At 33.8% G+C, this 24,206-nt stretch overlaps 1 protein-coding gene across 6 annotated transcripts in view; it reads left to right on the forward strand.

Annotated features, from left to right (window-relative positions):
* Arhgef12 (Rho guanine nucleotide exchange factor 12) overlaps positions 1–24,206 on the forward strand; it is a 158,115-nt gene that overhangs the window by 92,347 nt on the left and 41,562 nt on the right. For 3 of the 6 annotated variants that reach the window (XM_071616777.1, XM_071616778.1, XM_071616781.1), the window contains 9 exons: positions 5,819–5,917; positions 6,670–6,719; positions 8,791–8,848; positions 10,860–11,038; positions 12,287–12,364; positions 12,559–12,678; positions 14,319–14,459; positions 19,888–19,962; positions 22,350–22,445. In XM_071616777.1, coding sequence (XP_071472878.1) covers positions 5,819–5,917; positions 6,670–6,719; positions 8,791–8,848; positions 10,860–11,038; positions 12,287–12,364; positions 12,559–12,678; positions 14,319–14,459; positions 19,888–19,962; positions 22,350–22,445 — 896 coding nt within the window. The remainder of the gene's footprint in view (positions 1–5,818; positions 5,918–6,669; positions 6,720–8,790; positions 8,849–10,859; positions 11,039–12,286; positions 12,365–12,558; positions 12,679–14,318; positions 14,460–19,887; positions 19,963–22,349; positions 22,446–24,206) is intronic. The other 3 variants (XM_027930783.3, XM_071616779.1, XM_071616780.1) reach the window with 2 other exon arrangements.

Genomic DNA, 24,206 nt, shown 5'->3' on the forward strand with positions numbered 1-24,206 from the left:
GGTGCTGGGGATTGAACCAAGGACCTTGTGCATGTGAGGCAAGCGCTCTACTGACTGAGCTACATGCCCAGCCCCTCAAATTTTTCAGAATACATATTTTCTTCTTCACTCCAAAGCATTACAAAGATTTACTTTTTTTTCACCTTCAAAATATTATCATTGAAAATTACCTATTGAGCAACAAATAGTCTTTTTGTGTTGGTTTCATATGCCACGTTATTTATAACAAAAAAGTCCTTTGTTATGAAAGGGGAATAAAATTTAGGAAGGAATAATTTATGTAAATTTAGCAGAATATTTTTATTTCACTGAGAATAAGCATAATATCAGTTTGTTGGCTTCCAGGGGGAAATATCAAGACAGGAAATTTAAAAAAATTAAGTAGAGGGGTTAGTTTGGGGTAGATTGGGGATCAAATTGTTTTTGTTGGAATTTTGCCAGACCAGAGATTAATTAGTGTCCTTACAGAATTATTTATTTACTTTGCATGGTCTTTAGGACTCTGATTTTCTTATTTAAAAATAATTGGGTATGATTTATTTCAAATTTCTTTTATGTAAAATAAATTCAGATTTATTTAGTAATGCTTTATTGAACACCTATTATATGCCAAGCACTGTGCTAAAGAAGAGAAAAACAACTAATAGGAGTCTATACTTGCTTTCTACACATTCATAGGCTAGTACAAAAGAAAGCTTTGCAATACCTTTTGATAAATGCATTTAGAGATACACTTACTCACCAATACCACATATATACTTAAAAAATAAATATCTGTGAACAGTCTTCATGTGACACCAAGAACCATGGGGGTGAAAAAATATTACTTTGATAAGAGTTTCAAGGAAGTTGAAGCCTTTTTACTGTCTTCTTCTTAAACATACTCTGTCTCTATATAAAGTGCTGGGATACAGCTTACATCCAAGTGTTTGTGTGATTTTGTAAAACTCATTCAGAGATATACATATTTGTATGATAGTTAGATTGATAAACTTTATCATAGTGAGGGATTTAGCAACAAAACAAAACCATGGCCTTCAACCAGAAAAAGTAAAATCGATAAATGTTAGTTTGGGGATTTTTTAATTCATGAAATTCAAAATGTCTGTTTTGGTGTTAGATTCCACCTTTCTCTTACTCTTCTTTTTATAACATATAGGGCCTCTTGTCTGTACCATAATCTGATTCTTAGTTAGATATTCATTGTTTGTTTCCCGACTAAAAATTTAAGTTCTTTGAGAGCAAAGACTTCTAGTAGTTTTCTGTTTGTTTTTATCTTTACAGCACCTGCAGACTGCAGTGTTAACTAACTAGTAGATGAATACTCAAACAAATTTGCTAAAACAAAAGTAGGTTTTTTGGTCAAGGACTTTGCTATAATGTAATAATTTAGTCAGTGTTGATGATTTCATTCTTACAGAAGGTGGAATTTCCCCTGAAGTGGGTCAGAATAGCTTCTGTTCTACAAGTAGATCATGTATCTCTAGAACAAAGAAAAAAATTTGATTTGATTGTGAGTGGGAGGTAACATCATAGAAGCGAGCATTTGAGATTGGATTTCTGAATTATGACTTAGTTTTCCCTTTATTATGACATAAATCTAAATTTATGCAGATGGCACAGATTAACAAGGCAATAGGGTATTATAATAATTATTATTATTAATAATAATAATATAATAATTAATTTGAATTCATAGATTCTGAACTGATTACATGTTTAAAATGTAAAGTACATTCTTTTTGTGGAGGTCTAGTAATTCTTATGTGTTGAAGTACACTAGAGTCTCAGATTAGCAAGTAGACTTAGAAGAACAAAAAAGTGAATCATATTTTGGGGATGTAGAGAAGAGAAAGATGAATAGATGTGTGCTTAGCTTTTTTCCCTTTTACTCTTTATCCCTTGTACCTCATTATCTCCTTGATACAGAATTAAGAGAGAAGTTTATCAGGCTGGAACTATTATGAATTGGAAAAAGCAAATTTACAGTATTCTGTAAATAATGTATGCAGTAATCCTAATATATTAACCCGTAGCAACCTCTTAGGACCCTAGACATATTTGTAAAAGTAATTATGATTTTTTTTCTTTTTAATCACTTCCCTCTCTGGACTTCCACTCATCTCTAGACTCCTCTACTTTTCTGAATTTCATTAGCAATTTTTAAAAAATTTCTTCTGTGCCAGAATACATGCCAATTTCTGAACTAAAATAGTGAACAAGATATAGCACTCTGCACTTTTGAAGCATATAATAATGAGGGAATAAAACCAAATACCATCAATGTTCATTGATGGTGACGTGATGTGATAGGAGTAAATAGAGGTGCAGGGGGATTTTACATGAGGATATTTAGGTAAAGTTTTTTGGTTTTGTTTTTCTCCTGGCTGTACTAGGGATTGAACCCAGAGCCCCGTGCATGCTAGATAAATGTCTTGTACTGAGCTACATCTTCAGCCCTAGGAGAAGCTTTTAAGAGGATACGATTTGTTTCTTGACTTTTTGCTGTCCTTCATCTTCTAGAGAAGATAAAAGAAGCCTTGCTCTTGAAAATTTCCCTTCTCTCTTTCTTCCCCATCCAAAACATGAATGAGGATTGATTGTCCTGAGAATCATTTGCATTAATGATTAGAGTATATTAATGTAAAAGTATTCGTATTTGGTTTTTAATGGTGACATGGATAGATGGGTAATACATTTTTGTTTTTTGAACTGGTAGCTTTCTCACTGAGCTAAATCCCCAGCCCTTTTTATTTTGAGTTAGGGTTTCCCTTAGTTGCTTAGGGCCTTACTAGGTTGCTGTGGCTGGCCTTGAACTTGTGACCTTCCTGTCTCAGCCTCCTGAGCCTTTGGGATTATAGGAGTACCCACAGCTAGATGGTTAATATATTTCCGAGCAGCAAACTCCAAGGGCAATGTCCCTAATCATAACAATGTAAGAGCTAACATTTCTGAACCCTTTCTGTTTGTGAGGCATTGAGCTAAGTACTTTATATATGTTATATTAACTTTATATAGTTTATACCCTTCTGATTTGTGGTTTTTCTGATTACTTGAAGGAGGCCATTGAACAGATGAAAGAGTTTGAATTCTTATAGTCCATTTCTCTTCACCCTCATTACAATTTACTGTTTTGTGGGAGTGGTGAATTTGTGAAAACAAATACTGCTTAGTACTTAGTAATCTCTAGAGTGATGGCTAACAAGTTGTTTAATGTTGAAAACCAGTTTTATTGAAATAAGAATGACTAATTTTAAGTGTGAGGTTTGAAGAGTTTTGACAAATGAATATACTCATGCCATACCTTAATTAAGATATAGAACATTTCCATCACCCCAGAAAGTTCCTTTGTTTCTCTTTGTAGTCATTCTCACTCCTCTCCTCCGCAATCACTATTCTGCTTTTTTGTTTCTGTACTTTAGGTTTTCCTCTTTGCATTTAAATCATATAATGTGTACCCTCTTTTGTATTTGGCTTGTTTTGATTAGTATATAATGTTTTTGTGATTCATCCATGTTTGTTGTATATGTGAGTAGTTTTTTGTTTTTTTTTTCCTTGCTAGGTAATTTTTTAGTATGGTTAGACCTACAATATGTTTATCCATTTATCTGTTGATGGACATTTGAGACTTTTTGTGCATATGAATTTTCATTACTTGGGAATGAAATTGCTTGCTGGTTCATATGTAAATTATGTTTAAGTTTATGCAAAATTTTCAAACTGTTTTCCCAAGGGTTTGTACACTCCCACCAACAATGTTGTGAGAGTTCCAGCGGCTCCATATCCTTACTAACATTTGTTATCATCAGTCTTTTTATTTTTAGCCATTCTGGTTGGTAGAAAATAATTTCGTTGTGGTTTTAATTTGCATTTTCCTGATGATGGCAGATGTTAAAGCACTTTTGCATTGTGCTTTTTGGCTGTTGGTATATCTTTCTTTGTGATATGCTTATTTAAATATTTTGCTCCTTTTAAAATTTGTCTTCCATTGTTGAACTGTAGAGTTGCTTTTTAAGATATAATCTGGATACAGGCTCTTTGTCAGATATTTGTACTATATTGTGAATATTTTTCTCCCAGTCTGTGACTTGGCTTTTCATTTTTGTATCAGTGTGCTTTTAGAGAGCAAATGTTTTTCAGTTTTGAGACCAGTTTACCAGATTTTTCTTTTACAGTTGGTTCCCTTTTTCTACTAAGAGATCTATGCCTATCCTTGGATCTTGAAGATTCTATGTTTTCTTCTGGAAAGTTTTAGCTTTTATGTTTAGGTTCATGGTCTGGTTTTGTTTTTGTTTTTCATGATGCTGGGGATCAAATCCAGGGACTTGCACATGCTAGGTAAGGGCTCTGCCACTGAGCTACATGCCCAGCCCTCATGATCTGTTTTAAATTAGTCTTTGTGTGGGATATGAGTTTGAGGTTCATGTTTTCTATATGGGGATCCTGTTATTACTAGTCTTTTGTACTTCATAGGCTCACATACTCATAGTGCATCATTATCAGCAAGCATATACAATGGTAAGAATATATTATTAATATATTAAACCTATCCTTTGTACATCAGATTTATTTAAAAGATTGTGGTTCTTGGTATAAAAATCTTTATTTAAAAGAAGTGTTTGTTTTTCTAATCATCTTTTTCTTTGTTATTTTATATGTTGTGTGTGTGTGTGTGTGTGTGTGTATTTTTCCTGTAAAACTGAAAATATACAGTCTGTCCAGTGCAGAGTTTAGGAACTTCAGATTTGATCCTTTATAAAAACAAGTAATCAGGGTTCTACTCTGAAATGTTCCTCTTTCTTTGGTTGAGCCCTTTTTTCTCTCACCTTGCCTGCACAGTTTTAAGTAGAAGGGAACAAATTGTCCTGTAGGAATCAGGTGAATATATGAAAAACATGAAAGGATAGGTTGGGCCCATAGGTTCGTTTTCTTTTCTGTTTTTTTTTTTTTTTTAATGTGTGTGTGTGTGTGTGTTTGTGTGGTGCTGGAGATTGAAACCCAAGGCCTTGTGCATACTAGGAAAGTGCTGTTTTACTAGGCTGTATCCTCAGCCCTCTTTTCTGCTTTTTTTCTCCTCTTTTATTTATTTGTTTATCACAGTATGGGATATTGAACCCAGGGACACTTTGCTACTGAGTTATTATATCCCCAGCGCTTTTTAAATATTTTAATTTGAGACAGGGTCTTGCTAAGTTGCTGGAGCTGGCCTTGCACTTGTGATCCTCCGGCCTTATCTTCCCAAATATTTGGGATCACTGGTGTGTGCTACAGTGCCCGGCTTTCTTTTTGTTTTTTCTATGAGCCAGAGTTTTTCTTCCCTTGAACTCTTTCCTTCTTCAGGTATTCTGTAAGCACCCCCTTTCTTTGTTTCTATTTTCCTGAGTATATTTTATTGAGGTTAAGATTGAATTTCTCTGGAATTAGACACTCCTGGCCTCATGTCCTGTAGTCTTCAATTTTCTTAGGTGAAACACCAATTAGAGTACAGTGGTGTAGGATTTTATATTACAAATAATTAGCATATATGTGGGTGGACTTTCCTTTTAATTGTCCCATCTCTAATACTTTCTTTTCCAGTTTATCATCACTGTTTTTAATCCTGGAACAATTCTACTTTACTTCTCTAATGAGAAGACAATATTTGTGACTCTTGTGATATTATTGTTTTATTTATGGGTTGGTGTTTTTATAATATGTGAGTTTCATGAGCTATGTACATTTCTTTAGATAGAAAACAGTTCATTACTAAAATATAATCATTACCTTTTTCTCTCTATTTTTTCTCTCTCTCTCTCTTTACTCTGTGTATCTTGTATAGGTCTTGTTCAGCGTTGTGTAATCATCCAGAAAGATGACAATGGATTTGGGCTGACAGTCAGTGGAGACAATCCAGTCTTCGTACAGTCTGTGAAAGAAGGCAAGGCATTTTTAAAAACAGTTCTATTATTTGGAAGCAAACAGTAAGAATAGAAAAGTTTAAATAGTGTCTGTTGCCCAGAATAGAATAATTGCAGGGATTGCAGGTCATAAGGACTATTGTACTAGATTTATCTATAGTGTTAAGGAACGAATTAACCATAGTTGAATTTCTTTATACTTCATAGAAAGAAAACAGTTCTTAGTTTTAGAAATCATGTTACTCCTTGATCATGACACTTTATGTGTCATCACTTTTAGAAGTCTGTAGAATTCATTTCTTCATAACACTAGTGATATTTTGCTAAGGATAAAGAAATGGTAATGGGCTCAAAACTATCAATTCTTTTTCCCAAATGATAATGATATCACCTTTTGCTATTACCATATATTGAATACTTCCTTTATGTGGAGGGATGTAATTCGAGGTAGGGTTTTTTTTTGGGGGGGGGGGGGGTGAGTGCTGGGGATCAAACCCAGGGCCTTGTGCATGCAAGGCAGGCACTCTACCAATGGAGCTGAATCTCCAGTCCATTGAGGTGGATATTTTTTGTCCCCATTTTTTAGGTGATACTGAGGCTTAGAGTAAAAAAACAAAATAAGTCTGAGTCACAGAAATAGTGAGTGGCAGTGGCAGGATTTGAATAAGTACATCTGACTTTAAGCCTGTGTTTTTAACTGCTTTGCTACACTTCCTCTTTTATCAATGAATATAAATGAATCAATATATTATGTAATTAATTTTTTATACAGATGGAGCAGCCATGCGGGCTGGAGTACAGACAGGTGATCGAATCATCAAGGTAAGGAAAAGACTATTACAGCACTCATGGTAAGATTATAAAACAACATGTAGTAGCTATATAGTTTTTTCCACTAGGATTTTTATAAAAAGAAGCACATTATATGTAGATCCATTAACTGTAAAACCCTATTTCATTTCTTTTAAATTAATGTTACCTTTTACTGAATGGCATAATGAAAGACTTGAATAAGTAGGCATGTATGTTCTTAAGTAGGAGAATAACTCCCTATGTTATATAGATCATTTCTGTCCAGATTAATTGTAAGCAAGAAAGTCTTGTCAAATATATCGAGTGCTGGGAATTTAACTCAATGGTGCAGTGCTTGCTTACCATGCAGAAGACCCTGGGTTCAATCCTTAGCACCACACACACACAAAAATAATAAATAAATTATATACACACACTCGTGTGTGTGTGTGTGTGTGTGTGTGTGTGTGTGTATGTGTATAAAACTTATGTGTGTTATATATATATAGCTTATATGCATAAAATTGTGGCAGTGTATTACTTGCCAAATTGATTGTTCTTACAGATGAACTTTACAAAGTTTTAGCTAAAGAAAAAGTGTGTTATGTAAATGAGAGAAAGAAAGAATTGATTAATTTTGAGTATGTCATTCTAGTCTAGAAGTAGACTTGGTATAGATGTAGACCAGTAGAACACAATGGAGAATTCAAAAACAGGTCTTGAATTCTGACCAGCAGAAATAGAATAGATTTGTGAGTAATTACACTTGAAACAATTGACTTGTTTACCTAAAATCAAATTATTTTACAAGAAAAGACTCCATGAACATATTTTACAAAAATAATTTGGGAAAAATCTTGAATGTGTTATACAATATGATATCCTTATTTAAAAAGCACTTTTAAATTACTAAGAAAATAATAATTCTAATAGAAAAATAGGCAAAGAATTTCATCAGCAATTTCATAAAGTAATTGGAATAAATAGCATATTGATTAGGATATTTTCAACTTAAGTGATTTAGTTAATTTGAAATTAAAGTGATAAGTGAAAAATATATTTGGTTGTAAGGAAATTTACAAGATTGCTAATCCATAGTTGGCATAGTTTGGGCATGATAAATGGCTTCTCTCATAAGCTTGAATAGAAACTTAGTTGAATACTTATTAAAAAAAAAAAAAAAACTTTAAGAAAGTATCTAAATGCTGACTAACAATTTTGCTTTTAAGAACTTACCTGAAGAGATAAGTTTGCAAACATGAAGTGATATGTGCACAGGAAAATTGGTTTTGCCTGTATCACACCAAAAACTTGTGAACAATCTAAATTGTGCATAAACTGAGGGTTGGAGAAACTACATTTTTAGTTGCAGCCTTTAGAAAGAATAGATTAGGTCTACCTGAATCTTTATTGAAAGATATATGTAGTACAATGGAAAAAAAGAAGTTATATTATGTATGTATGTGTGCAGTTCATATAGTGTTGTATGCTAGATGAGTGTCTCAAAGATTAGATATCATAGTTAAATGTGACATATCTGGGGTGCTTTTGTATTCGAACTTTAACATTACCTCAGAGAAAGAAATTAATGTTAAATCCATGTTTGATAGTTTTACCTTTATTTATTTAGTTTAGTGGAGGCTTTGTATGACTTTTTTTTAACATATAACCTGTCTAAAAATTAATTTTCATGGTAAAGATTAGGTCATATTTGGAAAACTAAAAGTAAATTGTGTATCATTATGGAAACATTACTTTTTAATCATGTTTTGATTTATTATAACTTTGAAAAATAAGTGAACTTGTAATTAAAAGCAGAGATTTTTTTTTCCTAATTACAGTAGTTCTTCACTGTGAAGGATTTTTAAATCTGTTTCATGGCATATTTTGTCATATGTCATGGTGAGTAAGTTGTAATTTAAATAGAGGACTGATTTTGTGTTCAAGTTCATTTTGTTGCTGAATACACTTTATAGACAAGTGATCAAAGCACATTTTGAACCAAATATATACATATTTTGATGTAACTGTTATAATTAGAGTACGTACCCATTGTCTCAATAGGATGTATCTGGCATACACTATTTTCATTTTCTTATAGGTGAATGGAACTCTGGTGACTCATTCAAACCATTTGGAGGTGGTGAAGCTAATCAAATGTAAGTGAATGTTATTTTCAATTTTAATTGTTTTTTTAAACCCTTAGAATGAGGATCAGTAAACATTTTCTATAATAGGGCAAATAGCAAATATTTTAGGCTTTGCGAGCCATGTAGTTTATTTACTGTTAGACTCTGTCATTGTAGCACAAAAGCAGCCATAGAACATATGTGAATGAATGGATGTGGCTGTTTCAGTTAAATTTTATTTATCAAAACAGTTTGTGGGCCAGATTTAGCCCCTTGGCTGGAATTTTCCAATCCCTACATTGAAGGAAGGACTAAGGTAAAAACTTATAACTTACTAATAATTATCTTCTGTCAACTCCATGTATGTGGTTGATTATATCCTTGTAGTTCTTTTTTTTTTTTTTAAAGAGAGAGAGAGAATTTTTTTTTAATATTTATTTTTTAGTCTTCGGTGAACACAACATCTTTATTTTATTTTTATGTGGTTCCGAGGATTGAACCCAGTGCCCCGCACATGCCAGGCGAGCGCGCTACTGCTTGAGCCACATCCCCAGCCCTATCCTTGTAGTTCTTGATAATATTGAATACATATATTTGAAAGACACATTGTTATGCATGCATCCCCTGAGATAGAGGAGGTTGAGAAATCAGACACAATGGCCTGATGAACTGAATGGAACTTTAGAAATCATGTAGCACATTTACTTGCCCTCAGGGTAGTAAATGATTATATAACCCAGAATAGTGGCTTCACAAAGTTTAGGGTTAAGAATTGGTGATCTTCAGGTTCAGATGTGTAGTGCCCCTGCATTTATTTCTTCATAGTGAAATTGGGGTTCAAGTCAATGAGAGTTTGCAACTAACTAGCTCTAAGTACTTCAGGGTCAAAGTGATAGTACTTCTCCACCTGGTAGTGAGACATGGGTAGGCCAGACCCCATTGCTTGTAGGGCCCATTTTCCTATCTGCAAAGGGAGGAGATAGAGTTCAGTTACCCCTCTGAGCTTTGCTTGCAAGTGATAGCAGTACGTATTTGGGAATCTCAGAAGTGAGTGAAGTTTGGGCTCCATACTTTATATTTCCCTAGCTTCAGTTTGACTTTCTTGTTACCATTTAACTCCACCTGCTTTCCAAGTAAGGTGATAGATGACGTTCTTGACAGAGCAATAAGACCAAAAAATGTTAACAAGTATTTATACTTTCCTCACCTGCAACATAGCATTTGTGACTATTTAGTTAACAAAAATAGTTTTTAGAACCTTATACATTATGAAATAATTGATAATGAGTTTATTGGGAGGATTAAATTGGGAAGCAAGTGTGAAATACATTTAAAAGTTGTATTGAAGAACTTGATTAAAAGGTTTTATCATTAAAAAACCAGTTTAGCTAGAAAGTCATTTATTTGGAACATTTCATTTCTTTTTGATGCTAGGTAAATAATGTTGAGTCTTTGTGTTATAATTTTTCTGTCTATATTTTTTCCCACTCATGTGTCTAGTTAATTTTTCTGTCTACTCTTCCAACTTTTTTCAGTTACAACTCTCTGCTTGTTGTGTTTTTCCCTGTTTTTGTGGGATATTATTTGGTCATATTCATTTTGTAAAGTTATTTTGAAATTGTGCCATTACATTCTAAAATGTCAATTAAACCCTGCCTAATTAGTGTCATCTTCACATATGATGATTTTAAACATTTACATTTAGGAAATTAGTTGAACTTATCTATTAGTAGTTGGTTGATGTTAATCATCTCTAAATTGGGAAAGTATATTCTTGGGATTGTAAATTTTGTTTTCTTTTAATTAGTCTGATCTTATGAGTAATTTCCTATAGAAAAGTATATTTTTTTTTCAATTTTTAGGGCAGTCATTAAAGAGATTGTATTATTTTTCTGTGGAGACATGATTAGTGGATGATGGGACTTTCTCACGTAACTGGAGTTTTAGAACTGTCAAAGATTAAGTAGTGAAATGCTATATAAAGTTTCTTGACGATGTTATTTTCCTTCCCTTTCTCTTTCTCCCATCTCTACACCCCAAGCTGGTTCCTATGTAGCTCTCACTGTTCAGGGACGCCCTCCTGGGTCGCCCCAGATTCCACTTGCTGACTCTGAAGTAGAACCATCAGTCATTGGACATATGTCTCCCATCATGACATCCCCTCACTCACCTGGAGCATCTGGGAATATGGAGCGAATCACTAGTCCTGTGCTCATGGGGGTAAGAGTAGGAAAATTTCTTAGTAAATGCTCAATTGTATAAAGATTTCTTTATTTGATATTAAGAGTTTTGAGGTATTGAACTGATTGACAGATTTAAGTTCAAGATTCTAGAAAATAATTTCCTAATATGAAATTGTGTAGTAATGTGGAAGATTGCAGAGTATTGTCATGGCAAATTTAATTCAAATAATAAACACCTATGTATACAAAATAATGTGTCACCCCCCAAAATATAATTAAGATATTCTCTGTTCCAGGTCTTTAGTCATCTTCTAATGTATAATTTAAGAAGACAGAAGCTTTTTGTTTGTTAATTGTTGTCTCCCTGAACCTGAAATATTACTTGACATATAATAGGTGTTTAATAATAAACCTTCATTGAGATTGAATCAAGAATAGACAAGCAATCATAATACAAAAGCAGAATGCATGTAGGGTGAGGGTAAAAATATTAAGTTCTATGAGAGTTCAAAGGAGGAAGAAAGTACATCCAGTTGTGATAAGGAAAGCTTTCATAGAAGGGTTTTATTTGAATTGAACTTTGTAAAACAGGTGACATTTAAGTGGTGGTAATAGGAAAGTAACCCATGTAAAGGAAGTAGGATAAACAGATACAAAGAGCCAAGAAAGCACCAAATATTTCAGGAAGCACTCAGGACTTTTGTTTGGTTGATACCTGTTCAAGTAAATGGTAGAAGATGAGCTTGAAAAAAGTAAGTTGCCTATGTATGTTTCACAATTATCAGACTGATTAACCCGTGTAATTGGATAAGCAGTAAGATTCCATTCAACATTCTTTTGAGCAAGTGAGTGACATGATTGTAACAGGATTATAGGAAGATTAAATTGGTAAAATATTAAAGAGTTGTGAAACAAGGAGGAATTAGGGAATTGTCTTCATATTTCAGGCAGGAAGTACTGGGAGTTGAGCCATGCAAAGGAATCCAAAGGAAGGAAGTATAAGATACTGTTTATGTAATGAAGGCAATTTCAGTTTTCCAACTAATATTAGTAATGTTCTTGTAAGTTCTCTTCAGTAAAAATGAAGTGGAAGGGCAGAAATGTCCCTGTAATTTTTTATCCGTAAGAATTGATCTAAATACCCATCTTCATAACTGCAGGAATGAAGAAAATCCTAAAAGTACTGATAGCTAGAACTGAGGCAGAACATTTTCTATATTGTTTTCTCTGTTTTTAGCTTCACTCTCCACATGTTGGTTTTTTTGTTCATTTTCTCTTTTTCCAGGAAGAAAATAATGTGGTTCATAACCAGAAAGTAGAAATTCTGAGAAAAATGTTGCAGAAAGAACAGGAACGGCTACAGGTAACTAAAGTAGAAATGGGGGCTGTTTACAGGCCAGTAAAAATGTGAGTGGGCATAGTTGAGTTGGTGTTTATCATAATCACAGTCCCATAGAATTGTAAGCAGTTCCATCAACTATTTTATTGATTAATAATGAACTTTTTCTATATTTTCATGGCATAATTAATCCTCAAAATATTTTTATAACTTTTCAGTTATTGCAGGAAGATTACAACCGAACACCTGCCCAAAGATTGCTAAAAGAGATCCAAGAAGCCAAGAAACACATTCCTCAGCTGCAAGAGCAGTTATCCAAAGCCACAGGCTCTGCTCAGGTAGCATCACTATGAAAAATGCTACCCAACTTTTTGTAGGAAAATTTTCTTCTGGGAATGTGTCAGAAAATGTTGCAGTTGCCTTTTTAAAGTGGTTTTTCGAACACAGGACGAGATGTCCTATGTAGAATATTACAAAAGTAATGATTAGCAAAAATAAATAAGGGCTTCTGATTGTTTGCTTACTCATATCATGTTTCTTTGTTCCATAATTTTAAAAGAACCCAGTGCTTTTGCTTTGATGTAATAAACTACAAAAATGTATTTAGATAAATATATTTGCATTTTTGTGGTTCATTTTGCCATCTTGAAACAGAATGGCAGTAAATATGTTTTTAAACAGGGACATAAGATTTTGCACAGTGACAGACATTGTACTAAATATACATGCAAGCATTCTCTAATTTGCACAACATCCCTTTGAGGTGAGATACTATTGTTTTCTTCCATTTTACGAATGTAGTTTAAAAATCTTAGATAAGCAACTTTCTGAACTAGTACAGTTCAGAAGTGATAGAATTGGGATTCGAACCCAGTCTGAGGATTTCAAAACACATTTATAATAATATAGTCTTAGTGACTATATTTTTATTTTAATTTAAAAATAGACAACCAGGTCCGCTATTATGTAAAATTATAATGCAACAATAAAAGGGGAAAAAATAAAAATAGATTTACATAGAATTTGCTATATAGGTATGTTATGCAGATAATGGTCTCATTAGAAAAAATAGCTCAGCATTTGTATGTCAACCAGATGTATTTTGTAATGTTCATATGTAGGATGTATAAAGCTTCTTATATTTTATCTGAAAGAAAAATGGGACAAATTTTGCTTTAGCCATTTAAAATGTGAAAAGCTGATGATCTATCACTTCTTGAATTAGGCTGAAGTGAAAACCACATAGTAATAGAACTAAAAGGGTTCTTTGAGATCATCTAGGCTAATCTCATTTTCAAATGAAAAATCATGTTGAGAAAACTAGGGCTGAACTGTTTAAATGGACATATTCAAGGTCACAAAGTATGTAGGTCTCCTTTTTGTATCAATGTACTTTTCATTACACAGTTTTTTTCATTACTTTTAATTTTGCTATGTCACATTTTGAGTATTATGCTGGAGTAATGTTGACAGTTTCACATTATTATTATTGAGCGAAGGCCACGGTCTTACCCTGTTTGAACAGTAAAATGTAGTTCCTTATTTAAAAGCTTAACATTAACTTATGTTATAGCAATTGTCCCAGAATTTGCAATTCATTGTAACTCTGAAGCATTGAAAGGTAGTTAACCAGAAGTTATAGTGTAAATAATTCTTTACTTATAGATGTATAATGTAAATTTACATGTGTGTGTGTGTGTGTGTGTGTGTGTGTGTGTGTATTTCTTGGCTACATTTGGAAATTGAAACTTTTGTTCTCTTCACTAAAATATCCCTTTTCCTGTCTTTATGGTCATTCCATCTTAAGATCATAGAGTTAGTAGTTACTAATTTTTTTTTTGAATTGTAGAACAGTAAGTATTCTTGATCACATTAGTATTCAACCTTTAGCAGTCTACATGTTGGTTTCTTTGTTTAGCCAGTAATGAACATTCTCTTTTACATGTTTGTATGTGTGTCCTCCTTTCTTCTCTTTTAGGATGGAGCTGTAGTTATACCCTCCAGGCCTTTAGGTGATGCCTTAACAGGCAGTGAGGCAGAAATAGAACCTGGAGATGGACTGGGCAGGACAGACTGGAGCACTGGAGATGCATCTCGGCCTAGTAGTGACAATGCAGATGTAAGCATTAAGTTTTCTAAATCTTGATCTTCTTGTACTCTCCTTACAGCTCCTTTCTTGATTTAATTTTAAGTTATGTGAATTAGAAGTGTTATCTTTATACTTAGTTACTACCATCCCAGTGTTTAATATAGCAATTTGATGAACAGAAATTCTGGATACTATTGGATATGAAATTTAAATTTCAGAATTCATTTTTTCCCTCAGACACCAATTGCCAAGTTTTTCTCTTGCAGGAATGGAATTTCCCAGTAGGCTTCTTGTTTGTGGGTAGAGAAGTTAATAATGCCAGTGTTTTTAACTGAACCAGGAGGCCAACTGTTGATATCTTTAAGAGCATGTTAATATTCCATTTGTGGTTAGAGTGACTCAGGCTTGAATCACAGGGCATTTTGCCATTACAAAGAGGAAAAACCTTAGTTCTGTTGGATAGCTTTCAGTTAATAGTACAGGTTTAATAACAGCACTTTCTTGATTAACTCAGAGACTATCAGGTGAACATGGGTCTTTGTTTAGAAGATGGTAATAAAATATATTAAGTTGAATATGTTGTAGCACCATGGCCACATTGATGTTAAAAGCCAATTTCAGCATTATTTATTCATCAGTACTCTCTTAGAAGCATGAAGCAACAGGAAAAAGACTTAAAAATAGGTTACTTTCTTTAAAAGTGAATGAGGGAGGTAGTCTGAGCCAGTGTCTTTGTAGCTATGGATCATAAAAATCAAGTTAGTAAATTGTGATGAATAGATAACATATTTTTTAAAGACTAGAAATGGAAATAAATGTGCTTTGTATATAGAAGGTTTTATTTCTTGTGACTTTGTTGTATACACACATACACATGTAAGTGATGGTAAACTATGTAAGGTTTTTATCTTAATGAAAGTTGTGATTAAAAAAAATTTGAGAGTCACTGTATAAACCATTATTCAGGTTACCTTTTTTTTTTTGATACTAGGGATTGAACCCAGGGGTGTTTAACCACTGACCACATCTACAGTTCTTTTTGTATTTTTTATTTTGAGACAGGGTTTCACTAAGTGGTGAGTCAGGCCTGGAACTTATAATCCTCCTTCCTCAGGGATATCAGGGTCAAACAATTCCTCTTGAGTCTCTCTGGAATTGCAGACAGACATGGTGGGCTCAGGTTGCCTTTTGAAGGTTAGACCCAATGACTCAGTTCCTCATTCAAGGTAAATTTGAAAACTTTTTGTTTTGTGATAGGAGTCTAATGATTGGGTAAAAGGTTTTAATAGAAACTTTCAATTTGCTGGGGGGAGGGTGTGGGGGATTGAACTCAGGGTCACTTGACCACTGAACCACATCCCCAGCCCTATTTTGTATTTTATTTGGAGACAGGGTCTCACTGAGTTGCTTAGCATCTCGCTTTTGCTGAGGCTGGCTTTGAACTCAGAATCTTTGTGCCTTAGCCTCCTGAGCTGCTGGGATTATAGGCATGCGCCACCACTCATGGCAGCGGAAACTTTCAATTTTGACTCAAAAAAAAAAATTATAATAGCTAACATTTATTGGTCGTACATACCATACATTAGTGTTTTATATTCCTTATCTTAGTTAAACTAATTCTCAAAACAGCCTTATGAAGTAGTATGATTGTTACTGTAACTTTATGAAAGAAAAACTGAGACCAAAGGGAATTAATTGATTTGCCAAACTTATCCAGTTAATAAACGATCTACCTCTGTCTAGTTCCAAAGTACCAGCACTCTCAATATAAACAACATTATTAAAGTATGAAAACACATACCATTTGGGGAGAGCAGTGAAAATTTTAGAGCAACCTAGTGTGTTAGGGTTATGGATGAAGTGGCTTGAGATTATCTTGAGTAGAGGCTATAAAAGCTTCAGCTTAGATAGCAGTGCTACTTGGGAATATTTCTTATATTTGTTTTTTTATTATTTATTTATTGTTCTCTGTTTTTATGGTTTGTCTACCATTAAGAAGTTCCTTGAGAGCATAGACACTCTTATGTGACTGCATGTTTCCAAAGAATAGGTATTCAGAGCAAGCGATACCTATGAGAAATTTGCATTTTATCTTTTATTTAGAGAAATGTTACAATAAAATCTGTGGCTTAGAAGTATAACTTTATGAAACAGTGAGTTAATTGGTAAGTATAGGTAACAGGCATTCCACTGAATTAAGACTGGCATGTAATTGATATTTTGTAATATTCAATGAACAACAAAATGAATGAGTCAAGTGTTTAGGTTTTATCTTGCATGCAGATGAGGGGCACCATCAGAAACATGTCAGTGTAAAAAATAAATTGCAGTATAGAAACAGGGAGATCTGTAAGAAATGAAAATTGCTTGACTGAATTAGAACATAACAAATGTAAGTAGAATAGCTGACAGTTAACATTTATTGAATACCTACTTTCTGCCAGAAGTTGTACCTAATGGTATACATATATTTTTAATTCTCACTAAAGATGAGGTATTAGGGCAAAACAAATACATGAATATTGTGGAAAATGATGAGAATTCTTACAAGTGTTAGTTTGAGGCTAAAGATGTTCTGCTTTTAGCTTATGGATTTCCATGTTTGTTTCCATTGTACTGTAATAAGTTTGGAGGAACCGGTTTGTTTTCTTAACTTTTGAATCACTGACTTTAATTTTTTTGAGGTTTCTTTTCCTTCCTTTAAAATAGTATACTCTGGTATTTGTGATACTATCATTATTAAAAATTTCTGCTTTTGCTCACTTACTGGAGGTTTTGAAGAATGCTCACATAACACTGTTCTCAAGATAAGGAACTGGGTCCCACATCATTATCCAAAATTCAGAGCATCTGCTTCTGGGTTTCAATTTCTGAATTTTTTTTTTTTAAATTACCATGCACATTCAAAAATATTCCTGTCATGTCGCTGATAATTCAGTCTCAGCAGTCATCAACATGTACCCAAACTTGTTTTGTATGTAACTTCTATTCTCCATACCCTTCAAACACTGAGTTATTTTAAAGTAAAGACTATTTCATTAATGTGTCTTCGAAAGACTTGATGTTTAAAAAATATAACTATGATATCATTATCAAACCGTAAGAATTAATATTTTCTTAATATATGCTTTGATACTCTACTTGTCTTTAAAAATCTTTTTATAGTTTATTTGAATTAGGATTCAGTCAAGGATTTCATGTTGTCTTTGGTTGATAAGTCATTGTAGTAGGACTCTGTTGGTAAAAGAAATTGGGTCATATACCAGTAAAACAACTCCCTTTTCAATTGTATTCACAGTGTTATGTAACCTGTTCCTCTATCTTTATTTCCTGAAAACTGATGGTTTGATCTAGAGTCTTGATCAGATTAAGATGTGATTTTTGGCAGGAACATTTTGTTGGTGGTTCTGTGTACATCTCTTTATGTCACATTAGGAAGTGAATGTCTGGTTGTCTTACTGTGGCTCTAAATTTGTTAAAGGTGTTCATTCAGAGGAGGAACTTCATTACAGAGTTCCCTATCAGACTTTTACATAATGTTTTTATGTGCCATTGGTGACCTAAATGTCCAGATTCATGATGTAATTAGGGGTTTCAGAAGAATGATTTTGTAATTTTATCATTATTTTTTTAATTTGGTACTAGGAATTAAACTCAAAGGCACTTAACCACTGAGCCATATCCCTAGCCCTTTGTTATATTTTATATAGAGACAGGATCTCACTGAGTTGCTTTTGGTCCTGATAAGTTGCTGAGGTTTGATCCTCCTGCCTTAGCCTGCCAAGCTGCTGGGATTACAGGCATGTGCCACCACCCCTGGCTCTTTCTATAGTATTTATTATATGGAATTATTTTATAGGGAACGATTTTCCCTTTCAGGTGTTTAGGTTACCCTGAAATATAGCTTATACAGAAAATGCAGGATAAATATTTTTTCCCTGATTGTTTTCAGAAGAGTTGATTCCCTAACGTTCCAAGGGTGACCAGTGAGGAGAGAGAGAGAAAGGGGGGGGGGAGAGAATATGAATGAATTAATGTAATATTTTGAACTAAGAGATTCTAACAAGAGTTACCCTGTTTTTGGAATGTGAGAGTGCCTTCAGGTTGTTTCTTTTGTTGCTTTGACTTGATTCTTCAGTATCTTTGATAGTTTTTTTTGCTTTTTATGTTGGAATTATTCTAATCTTATCTTTATTATCTTAAGCTCCAGAATTATCTGTTTCTTTAAGGTGGGCCATACATTTGAAGCTACTGTGATATATTGATATCTCTATATCTATATCTATATATACACACACACACACACACATATTCATACGTACACATGATGATAGATAACGTCTGTCTTCCCAGTGGCTTTCACACACAAGTTCTTGTTCCTCCTTTTCAGTTCCTCTGAGGAATGGCTGTATTGCTTTGGAGTTCCAAATTTTCCCAGAATTGAATTTTCTGCATGTCATAATATAGTTTGTATTTTATATTGTCATCCCTATATAAATAGGGCAAAAGAGTTTTTTATTTGTTGGTTGGTTTGTTTTTTGAGCTAGTGGAGAGTGAACCTAAGCTCATACTAGGCAAGTACTCCACCACTAAGTTGTAGCCCCAGCCCTAGGCAAAATGCTTTTAATTTGAAAAGAAAGGATAGTTGGAAAAGGCAGAGGTTAGAGAAGATGAATAGAATTTGATTTTGACATAATGCATTTGTGCCGCAGTCTGGCTGGGCACAAATGCCGCAGTCTGGCTGGGCACACAATCACGAGCCACCACACAGCTTGTAGATTCAAACAGCAACTCTTTATTCCCGAACTCACACCAGCCGTCTACAATCACGTTCTGGGGAAATCCACGTTCTCTGCCCAAATCCACGTTCTCTGCCCAACTCCACCTCCACTGGGCTTCTATCTCCGAAATATACTGTCTGAATCCCGTGAGAACTCAAGGGGAACTCAGGCAGCAGGATACGCCCTATTCCCAGGAGGAATAATCTTAAACCTTAAACCTGGAACCTAAACTGGGAACGCCCTAAACACGATTATCTTAAAACCGGGAACACCCTAATCTGCCTTGGTCCTTGAGCAAGGTCACCTACATTCAATGTCGCTGCAACATGGGGTACGCTGGCAAGGAAATTGTCATACCTACTTGGCTAATGGCTCCCAGCACATTTGAAGTATGTAATGTATCTAGTTAGAGTTATTTGGTAGAAGTTAGGTAAAACTGTTTTATTGGTTCTGTATTTTTTATCAACATAAAACTGAAAAGCTGAGGGATTAAGTGACTTTCTAAAGTCAGGAAAAACATAGTAGAGTCAAGTATTGCATGAAAGTTATTTAATAGTTTTAAATATAAACATGAAATTCAGAATGTTATTTTAAAAAAAAAAACATACTGTTTTTCCTTATTGTCTTTTGGTGAACCTGTTGAAATGAACTGAGTAGTTTTTTTTCCCTCCCATTAGAGTCCCAAGAGTGGCATGAAAGAGAGGATTTATCTAGAGGAAAGCCCAGAGAAAAGTGAAGCAATTCAGGACACTGTGAGTATGAAATCCATAAAGTGAATTTTTTTTTTTTAACCTTTTCTTCTTGTTTTTTTCCTTCTTCTCTTCCCTACTCTTCTCTCTCCTTTTCCTTCCCCCTCCCGCTGTCCACCTTCTGTGGTGCTGGACAGTCACAGGGCGTTGTGCATGATAGGCAAGCCCTCTATCATTGAACCACATCCCCAGCCTCTTAACTTTTCTTTAGCTATTCATATACATAGAATTTACAATATTTTTTGTCTGTGACCGGCCTACTTCAGTTAGCATAATATCTTCATATTGTTGCATGTGACAAAATTTCCTTCCTTTTTAAGAATGAACAATATTCCCCAATTATGTGCTACTTTTTGTTTATTCATTCACCCAGCACAATGAATACTTGGGTTTCTTCTACCTTTGGCTGTTGTAAATAAGGGTGCTCTGCTTTCAGTTCTTTTGGGTATATACCTAGAAGTGCAATTATTGGATCTTACATATTTTAATTGAATGCTTTTAGTATTCTGATTTTACTTTTAAATTAGATTTGCTTGAAGTTTTTTGTTTGGTTGGTTTTGGTACTAGAGATAGAACCCAGAAGGGCTTAACCACTGAGTCACATTCTTAGCCTTTTTTATTTTTTATTTTGAGATAGGAACACACTAAGTTGCTGAGTCTGGCTTTGAACTTGCAATCCTCCTGCCTCAGTCTCCTGAGTCTCTGGGATTACAGGCGTGTGCCATCATGGTCGGCTTGTTTGAAGTTTTATAGTAAAATATTTAATGAATTTTGTGACACATTGATTTTTAGCAACATAAGAATTATTGAAAAGCAGACATCAAATTACTTATAAAATTAAAATTTGACTACTGTTCTAAACAAATTTCTGTTCTTTTACCTGAATTTTTAAAAATAAAAATCTTGAAGTTAGAGAAATAAAAAAGTAATTAATTAAAAAAAAAAAAGGCAGAGTAAGAGCATTTAGGAGATGCAGTATCATAACATACTTAAGGAAGAAAAACTACAGATACATACTATCCACTCAATTTATAATTTGTGGATTAATTTACATATAGACAACTTTAGTTTCTTATGCAGACAATTCCTAAACCAATATGGCTCCACCCTTCTTTGCCAAGGTCCAGATCTTGCATGTTCAGGTGCTGTCAGTTTTCCAATATTTACTTATCTTAATCTTATATAGTCTTTTATTTTACTGTTTATGGTCTTCAAACATCACATTTTGCGTTAATGCCTCTGTACTGCCTTTTTAATGCTAAATCCTATTTTGTGAGAAGACAAACAGATGAATTATTGCATGGCGTGATATCTGCCAGCCTACGGTTTCCTTTTGTAATTTGGTTATTTTTGTTTCTGTAGCAATGTTTGTGATATTACTTTTAAATGTTATTGTAATATACCAGTGATTTTTAACTAGGAGTGATTTTTGCCCTGTAGGGGACATTTGACAGTCAGTGCCTGGAAGTACTTTTGATTATCACACCTGGAAAGTTGCACCTGTCATCTAGTTGCTGGGTAGAAGTTAGGGATGCTGCTAACCATCATACAATGCACAGGACAACCCCATAGCAAAGAATTATTTGGCCCAAAATGTCAATAATGACAGAGTTGAGAAACCCTGCATTATACACTTATAAAAATGAATTCAAAATGACAAAATAGGGCTCGGTGAGAGATTTTAATTATGTTTTCAATGAAAATTTTTGATTTGTACTTCTCAGGTCTATTAACCTCTGCTAAATTTGTCTTTCTGCTCTCATTTTTTCTTTGTCCTGTTATCTTTATCTTCTTTTTTTTTTTTGAATTAAGAATGGAACCTAGGGCTCTGTACCACTGAGCCATACCCCTAGCCTCCCCACCACCATTTTTTTGAGAGAAGTTCTAAATTGCTAAGGCTGGCCTCAAACTTGTGATCTTCCTGCCTCAGTCTCCTGAGTTTCTGTGATTACAGGTGTGCACCACCATGCTGGGCTGTCCTCATTCACTTTTGTTTTTAAGTTTTTTGTAACCTTATAAGCTGATTTTATGTCTTTATGTAAAAGGTATAATTTAATAACTGAGGTATATAGCAATTAATTAGAACCAGATAACCAAAAGTACAGTGAAAAAAGAGTATTTATTATTTTAAGGGTCAATAATAGTTTCCCCTCTTTCCCCAAGAAATTATCAGTACTACTGTGCTCATTTTTTTTTCTTTTTTTTTTTACTGGAGTGGTATTATGGCCTTAAAAATTTGAGAAGCACTGGTTTGAAAATAAAGTACCTTAAAGAAAATAAACAAAAAGAACTCCTACTCATAAGTGAACCATTATCTTTTTGATGATTTGGCTTTGTTCTTTTTCTGAATTTGACCACCTGATAATTTTTCTGTTTTTCTTTTCTGTTAGCAGGACACTCAGTCACTTGTTGGGAGTCCCTCAACCCGTGTTGCACCTCATATAATTGGAGCAGAGGATGATGATTTTGGTACTGAGCATGAACAGGTAATGACTTTTTTTCTAAAAAATCAATTTTTGACATTCTGAGATGTCTCATTTGTTGCAAAAATAAACATTTTCTGGAGATTAAAATAACATTTGTAAGGATTTGAAATTAATCTTAGAACTAACTTTGCTTATTTTAGCTTTGGCCAGTGGAAACAATGAAAGTTTTTTTTTTTTTTTTTAATTTTCTCCAAGGCCATAAGAGTTAGGTCATTGATTTATACCTAAATTTTTCATTTTGTTTTGGAGGTGAGATGTTATTGAATATTTAATATTTTAAAAACTTTAAAAATTCCAGTTATTCATTGATGGTATATAGAAATATCTGGCTTAATTCTTGTCCTTGTATTCTAGGAGCTTCTTAATAGTTTTGGTGATTTTTCTACATAAAAAACTACACTATCTTTTTCTAGTTTCCAGTCTTTGCATTTAAAAAATATATATTTTTTATATTGGTATCGGTAACTGAACTCCAGGGCACTTTACTACCGAACTGCATCCCCAGTCCTTTGTTAATTTTTTATTTTGAGACAGGGCCTTGCTAAATTGCTTAGGGCCTTGTTAAGTTACTAAGACTGGCCTTGAACTTTCAGTCCTCCTGCCATGGCCTCTGGGATTACAAGTATATGCCACCATGCCCAGCTGTATCGTTTCACTTCTTTTTTTATTGTGGTAGTAGAAGTTGAACCCAGGGTTTTGTGCGTACTAGACAAGTGTTGTACCACTGAGCTACATCTCCAACCCTTTTTATTTTTATTTTGAGACAGAGTCTCACCAGGTTGCCCAGGTTGGCTCCAGTCTTGCAATCCTCTTGCCTCAGCCTCCTGAGTAGCTGGGATTACAGGTGTGCAACACCATGCTGGTCAATCTGTGTATCTTCCCCCCCTCCCCTTGTTCTTGCCTTTATTGCGCTGGTGAGGACTTATAGTATGAGGTTGAATTGAAATGGTGAGAAATCCTTGCCTTATTCCTGTTCTTAGGAAGAAGCATTCAGTCCTTCATCATTGAGTGTGTTAGCTATAGGTATTTTTGTAGCTGCTCTTTGTTAGGTTAAGGATTATTAAATAAAAAACTATTCCAGGTTTGCTGTGAGTTTTCATCATGACTAGATGTTGAATTTTGTTGAAAACCTGAGATGATCATATGGTTTTTAAACATTTAGTCTAGCAGATTACATTGATTAATATTAGAATGTTGAACCAGCCTTGTATTTCTAGAAAGAACTCCAGTCAAATCATGTGCTATCCCTTTTTTATATTGTATGTAATTCGCTTTTATTTTTGCCAAAAATTTTTGCCTCTGTATGCATGAGGGATAATGGTCTGGAATTTCACTTTTTGTAATATCTTGTCTGGTTTTGATAGTCAGATAGTGCTGACCTTGTGAATGATTTGGGAAGTGATCTTCTATTTTTGGGCAGATACTATGTAGAATTGGTATTTTTTTTACACTGTATTTTTTATTTGTTATTATTTGTTTATATTAACTTTCGTCTCTATATAAATGTGAAAAGTCATGTGGAAATTGTAATGCTAGTTTGTCTTTAAGTTTAATTGTTATCTATTTTCTATGTTCAGAGTATTTAGGGATTATACAAATGACAATATGTTAACTTAAAATCATACAGCTCCATTTTACACTCTCTTTCTGTGATTAGCCCTAAAGCAAAGAAAAACATCTCTCCATTGTTGAGCAAAAAACTTTTCTACATTTTCAGGAATTTTATTTGTTTTCACATACTGATTTGAAGATAGTATGTGC

This window comes from Marmota flaviventris, chromosome 9, assembly GCF_047511675.1.
Source record: "Marmota flaviventris isolate mMarFla1 chromosome 9, mMarFla1.hap1, whole genome shotgun sequence".
In the NCBI taxonomy this organism is placed as follows: domain Eukaryota; kingdom Metazoa; phylum Chordata; class Mammalia; order Rodentia; family Sciuridae; genus Marmota; species Marmota flaviventris.